At 35.3% G+C, this 6,634-nt stretch overlaps 2 protein-coding genes across 2 annotated transcripts; one reads left to right on the forward strand and one right to left on the reverse strand.

Annotated features, from left to right (window-relative positions):
- Nucleotides 1-221: 221 nt before the first annotated feature.
- On the forward strand, nucleotides 222-1,565 carry tex12 (testis expressed 12). The gene is made up of 5 exons (XM_079885104.1): nucleotides 222-355; nucleotides 688-784; nucleotides 897-1,005; nucleotides 1,217-1,268; nucleotides 1,360-1,565. The coding sequence occupies exons 2-5, from the start codon at nucleotides 695-697 to the stop codon at nucleotides 1,502-1,504; spliced, it is 396 nt and encodes a 131-aa protein (XP_079741230.1). The 5' UTR covers nucleotides 222-355; nucleotides 688-694; the 3' UTR covers nucleotides 1,505-1,565.
- A 95-nt stretch (nucleotides 1,566-1,660) lies between these two features.
- Nucleotides 1,661-5,203, reverse strand: bco2b (beta-carotene oxygenase 2b). Its single transcript, XM_079885092.1, has 12 exons — nucleotides 5,098-5,203; nucleotides 4,822-5,020; nucleotides 4,529-4,740; nucleotides 4,329-4,444; nucleotides 4,139-4,241; nucleotides 3,919-4,047; nucleotides 3,143-3,303; nucleotides 2,823-2,990; nucleotides 2,598-2,735; nucleotides 2,325-2,507; nucleotides 2,119-2,229; nucleotides 1,661-2,015 (listed from the first exon to the last, which is right to left on the reverse strand). The coding sequence occupies exons 1-12, from the start codon at nucleotides 5,129-5,131 to the stop codon at nucleotides 1,899-1,901; spliced, it is 1,671 nt and encodes a 556-aa protein (XP_079741218.1). The 5' UTR covers nucleotides 5,132-5,203; the 3' UTR covers nucleotides 1,661-1,898.
- Between the last annotated feature and the right edge of the window lie 1,431 nt (nucleotides 5,204-6,634).

Consider the following 6,634-nt stretch of genomic DNA (forward strand, 5'->3'; position numbering starts at 1 on the left):
TTATTTTATTTTTATGTATGTATATTTATAGCACTATACTTTGTAATATATTACCTTTGCATCAAATTACAACAACAAAAAAATAGTTAACGCTCCTTATATTGTTTCCTCTTTTTGAAAATTGTGAAAACACTACTGTGGAGTTTTTCTTTTGTTAATTGAGCAAATGGGAACACACACACACAAAAATATATTTAATGTATTCTCTCTTTATATAAGTTTTATGACGACATCTGCTTTGAGAAACCCGAAAATGTGAAAAAAGGTCAGTTGCGCGCGATTATTGCCCGTTCAAAAGCAGTGGCGGTTGGTATGTGATGTGAGAGCTGAACTCTGGCGACCGAGTTTATCGAAGGTAACGTTAATTTATTTTCTTGTATTTCTTTTAGCTCTCCAAAAACTGGTATTTCATTATTAACTAACAATTTTCTTTAATCAGATTTATTGATATTATGTAAGTAAGATTTATCGCTTGGTTTAATTTAAAAAGTTGATCAGGTCAACTCTTGTGTTGTGTAACGTTATACAAACTTGTGGCGACTAAGGACTCAAGTTACAGATGAAATGTACACAGATGTTTGTCGTAATATTGATGATGGTTAAGAAGGCTGTGATGTATTGAGATTATGAGAATATTGTATTGTATATGAGAATATTATCTTGACAGACTTTCTTCTTCGGCCACAGGAAACTAATGACACAACGCGGTCTCGAGAGCACCAAAGAGGAATCTATGGCGGTCAGAGGAACAGAAATGAAAAGGTGTCAAGCAAAAATACGCGAGGTGAGGATTTTGAGGTCATCAGGAAATTAACTGATGTGACTGATTCAGTTTTCTTGCTGAGTAATTTTCCTGACTTCTAGCTTTTTACTAATGCTCACAAATATACATGAAGGTTGAAAATGCACCATTTGCTGAGACATCTCCAGCAAAAAAGATGAAGACACAGCATTTCAGATCAGCAGCTGGAGACATGGCTTATGGTTTTGAAACAGCATTGGCAGGCAAGTCCTGTTTTTTCTCTCTCATGCTGTCAAATTAAAGAACTCTCTGTAATATTTTACATATGTTAGATTGTGTAGCATAATATATCATGACAGCTATTTTAGTTACCTCAAGTTTTAAACACAACTATTATCTTTCACAAGGATTCTTGTAGACATATTAAACTTGTGAGGCACCTTACTTCTTTTTCTGTATGTCTTTTCATTTTAGAGGCTAACCGAGAGGTCAATGGCATTTTTTCGAAGTACTCTGAGGTCTTGAGGTAACTGGATGGATTTGTTCTTCCACCCCTCATCAGCAGTGGATCTATAAAGTTTATACTCAAGCATTAATTTGACATGTTATCCTCTAAGGGAAAGAGCTGCTGTGGATGCCTCTCAGCTTGGAGAACTGGAAGATATACTTACTGAAGCCAGGAGTTTGGAATCTCATCTCAAAGAGAAGAAGGAACACCTGAGACGATCTTTGGCTTTGATCTCTGACAAACTACAAGGATAGGTGTAGATCTTGGATGTTATGTGATTTATATAATGCCTTTATTTTGCTCTACAAGCATCAATCCATAATACATTGATTATACATGTTCATATTATACTTTAATGATTAATAATTATACATTATAAAATTTGAAAAATACTTTAGGTGTTATGCTGAAATAAAGCTAATATGTGGTGACAATTCTAAAAAAAAAAAATGCAGATTTGTTTTAATAAATTCTTATAGCAGACACTATTATTCAAAGTGACTGACAATTTATATAATACCAGTTCGAGTGTTTAATTCAAGGGAGAAAACAATACTAGTAAAAAAAGTTAAAAAAAAAAAATAAGAGCAGGTTAATAAGAGACGCATGATCATCTTCCAAAACATTTGGGCTTTTTAAATGTGTCTTTTAGTGTCCATTTTGGAAAGTTCCATGGAATCCATATGGAATGTTGATAGGTACTTCAGCGCGGCCCAATTCTTCAAATGTTTTTCCATCCAGCACTAGAAGGAAGGTTCTCTTGTCCTGGAGGGACAATTACTCATTAGTCCAGAAATATATTTTCTCTCATTTTTTAAAAAGATAACAAGCCATTTTTGATACCACTGAGGAACATGGCGTGTTATACCTGATTAGGGGTGATGACCACAGACAGAATGACTCCATCATCCTCTTCTACAGCACCAGGTGAAGGGACAAAGATTGGTTCTGAGGGATACATGTCTGCGTGTTTCCACACCTGTCATAACATAAGTTGAAATATTAATTCAAAAGACTAAACATTAAAAGTCACTGACAATTTCTGCGTACATAAACCTACTAATCCTAACTAACCGTTATTTGTTTGCCTTGAAGATCCATTTTAATAAGGGAGTCTCCAACCAGGTGTCTGAAGCCACATCCGTAGAAATAACGGTAGGGGTGGGAATTGCACATTGAATAGTTGATGTGTGGGAATTCCAGACCTCCGTATTCATGGAGATCATCACCATGGAGATCTTCATGTGTGCAAAACACCTGCATAAATACACATTTACAATACATCATTTGGATAGCATGCAGGTGAATTAGAAAAAGAAAGAAAATAAGTTAACCACATAAACCAACCTTGTTCTTGTCTGTCTTGATGGCTGTCGCGGTGCTATTTAAGCGTGTGTTGAGATTTTGCCCAAAGGGTATGTCACTGTCCATGTTCAATGGCAGGACAAAGCGGCGAGGGAACACTCTACACATTGTGTTGTATATCTAGCAAAAAAAGAACAAGAGGTGCACCCTTGAAGAACAAGGGTGCGTTTACACAGATAGAATTTACTTGCAGAAGTAAAGTTTTACCTCATCTAGAGCATTCCCAGACTTTTTCAGATTCTGAATCACGTAGTTGTTAATTGCTTGGCCATCATCAGAACAGCACATGTCCATGATCAGGAAACCATTTTCTTCATAACAGTTTATCTGATGGAATGTTGAGAGTGGCTTTGCGTAATATTTGACGAGGCTCAGCTAAACAAACAAAAATAAAAAAACAAAATAAAGTACAGAGTCATTCAGGCTTCGCAGGGAGCCAAAGCAGGAGCATTTTAAAATGAGTTATATATTTTTTTTAAAATGGAAAGAAAATGTGAACATGCTTTGAATTTATTAGCAGCATTTACCTTTCCTGTGCGCTTATTGATCACATGGAAAACTGTGTTTCGTTTGGGGTCCCAGTATACACCTTCACTAATCCCCTTTCCACGCAGTTTGCTTGTCACAATCTTCAAGAGATCCATTTTGATTGGCTGCTCGATGAATACTACGAAGTTCTCAGACATGGCTGCAATAAAATAAAAATTTCAACCAAAATTTATGTAAAAAGTCACTTGTTTTTGAAATATTATACTCACAATTATAAATATATACACACAACAATTTAAAGATCTGAGGTCTGTAAGACTTGATTTAGAAAGAACATTTTGAAAAATGTATATAATAATAAATAATTTCTATTCAGTACAGATGCGTTATATTAAGTCACAGTAAAAACATTTGTAATGTTACAAAAGATTTCTATTTAAAAAAAAGAATAGTCATTAAAGACTTCTGAAAAAAATATGCATCACTGTTCCACAAAAATATGACGTAGCACAATATTAATAATGAAATATTTCTTGAGCACTAAAGCATATTATAATGTTTATGTGACTGAAAACTGGCATAATAAAAACATCTTAAATTGTATTTCACACTGTTGCTGTTTTACTGTATTTTACATTGAACATAAAAGACTTCTTTTAAAAAAAAAAAAAAGTTTTATCTTACCAACACCAAATTTTGTACGATATATAACATACACACAAATACACTATAAGTATTTATTTACTTATGTATTAGCAAATATGTTTGTAAATAAAAAATTGCCAGTAAGAGATTGTGGGTAATGCTCTCTTACCGAAGCTGTGATAGTATGATGGTTTGGACTTGTCCTCTGAGGGGATTGAGCACACAACTGTGGCTCCTTCCAAGGTATCCTTTTGGTTCACCTTCTTTGACGGCACCATTATTATATTATAGAAGGCACCTAAGAATAAAATTGAAGAGGAATACTAATCTTTAGACATTTCTGAAAATCAATCAGTGTTTATTTTTTTAAAGTTTCCTTTTGGAGTAACCTTTTGGAGTGTAAGAATTGCCCATGTTGTATGTAGTTCCGTCAGGATCCACATGGGGGTGAGCTGTGGCCCCATTAACCGCAATGAATTTACTCCAGTCCACCTGAGCACAATGATTTCCACATTTCAGCTTGTTCTCCATACAAACATATTTTATACATTAAAAAAAACAATCATAATTAGTATGTACTTTTTCTTTTGTTTCAAGTGTCTCTGGGTCTATTTTGTGCATGAAATTGGTTTCTGTGCTGACATAGTAGTCTCCTTTATACTGAACAAAGCTTACATTTGCATTGTCAGTTGGCTCTGTGGGAAGAGAGAAGTGACAAGTTCACATAGACAAAACATAATTCAGACCACTTCAATCAGAACCAAAGACATCACACTCACTCGGCAGCTCAAAGCGTGAGAGGAAGCGCTGGAAGAAGTTCTTGCATGGATCTGGCATGGCAACCGTGCCGAATTCAGACATTATAATGCGGTTATGCTCAAGGTTCGCTGTGTAGCAATCACTGTTGAGGAAGCGGCTCATGTATGTCACCTTTCCATTCTCTATGTGGAATTGGTGCAGAAGCGCCATCCCATCAAACCAATGGTTGAAACTGAGGAGCAAATACAGCTCATTTACTTTCCAGTGATGATTGTGATCTGTTCAGTTCTCAAGGAACCCAAATGATACTCACCTGCTTCTTCCGATCTCAAACTTTCCAGGTCCATTCCTGAGGAAATTGCCTTTGATCCAGGAGGGAATGTTACCTATAATTGTGGTTGTGATGGGCTCTGGGGTTTCATCTACAGAACAAACCAGATTCTCAATGCACGGCAGACCATGAACATCGGTGAAGTGTTGATCTTTATTCTTTGACCTGGTCTTCTTCGAGCCTGTTGGGAAAAGAAGAATTTCAGATATGAAGTTTTGTGCACTACATACTTCAGATTAGAACGGAATCTTAACCTACCAGTGCTACTGTTAAGATGGTTCATAGAAGACATTCTGGTCTTGCTGAGTTGAAGATGTTTTAAGAGCTGTCTTTGAGAGACTCCCTTGTCTTCCTCTGATGCCTGGACTTATAAAGAGATCCTTTAGGGTCACATGGTGCTTATGCAATACCAAATCACAGACCATGCTGTTACATTGATATGCATGGTGTTTAGATTCAGCTCAGGGTTACTATTAGCTAAACCAACTGAATTAACTAATTCATTACTTTTGAGTGCTCCAATTCAATACATTTATAAAATGAATACCTAAATTGAACACCCAGTCACATTTTATTAGCAAAATTAATCATATGAACATCTTATGAAATCAATTTAATCGGTCTGGGAAATTCCCAAGTCAGCAGCAAATGAACTATCTCCTCACTATAACCTCAAACTAAAGAAGGAAAAAAAGAATAATGACTCTGAAATCTTTCTGTTATGTAAGAAAATTAATTTTAATTATAATTAAAACCATAAAATCTAATACTGTAAACCACAGACGTCCATTGAAATTAGAGAAATGATTAGGACAAAGAACATTTTAGCTCATTTTGGCATAGCATGTGTATGTTAGCTCTTGACTTTAAAAAAAAATGAAAACCATCAAAAGCAAATGTATTAAAAGCAAAGACCTTAAGGTAAATTGCCATGAAATGGTTTAGGTCACGTCAACTCTACATCTTTCATGAATAGATTATTAGATTGAATAGACAGTGCTGTTATAAAACAACCCTGTTGCTATAAAAAGTTTTCAACATTAGTTCATGTCCCATTTTAGATTAACCAAAGATACAGTCCATTAAAATAGATTTTGCATGGGGTGAAAATGTATAACTCAAACAAAAAAGGTTAGAAAAGTTTATAGGGAATAGCACAAATCCTTTAAAAAATATCTGGATTAAATTTCATCCCAAGAAAAAAAGAAAGAATTAAAAATTTCTTGACAATTAAACACATTTCCTCCAGTTAATGTAATATGTGAAAAATGTGATTAGTAATGAATGCATAAAATATAGGCAAGAAATCTTAATGGTCCAAGACTTTTTCTTTATGCAGAATATAACCTTATTTTTCTCTTTTGAGTTTGTGAAACCCTTTATTCGAACACACTGAGTTATTCAACTTTTTGTTAGATTTTTTAACTTTGCTATCTGCAATGCTATAGCTTGCCTAATGTTTTCACCATTAGTGTTTTATTGCTTTATCATCTACTGAGCTGGTCCAGATAGAGTCTGTTCCAAATTATTGGTAATCAGTCCAGCATCTGCCTTGTAAACTATGGTGAGATTACCTTTGTTGGGATAAGTTCCCCTCAAATCACTGACACTACTATGTACCTAAAAACCTCCACCAATGGCTTGGAACAGAGCAATCCTGTGACCTCTGCGGGACCATCAATGCCTCACTCCAGCATATTCTGTCAGGCTGTAAAATAGCACTGACACAGGGTCAACTCAGAAGGCGGAACAACCAAGTGCTCAGGAAGCTGGCAGAGGTGCTGGAGTAGAGTCG

This window comes from Squalius cephalus, assembly GCF_949319135.1.
Source record: "Squalius cephalus genome assembly, chromosome: 11".
Classification (NCBI taxonomy): domain Eukaryota; kingdom Metazoa; phylum Chordata; class Actinopteri; order Cypriniformes; family Leuciscidae; genus Squalius; species Squalius cephalus.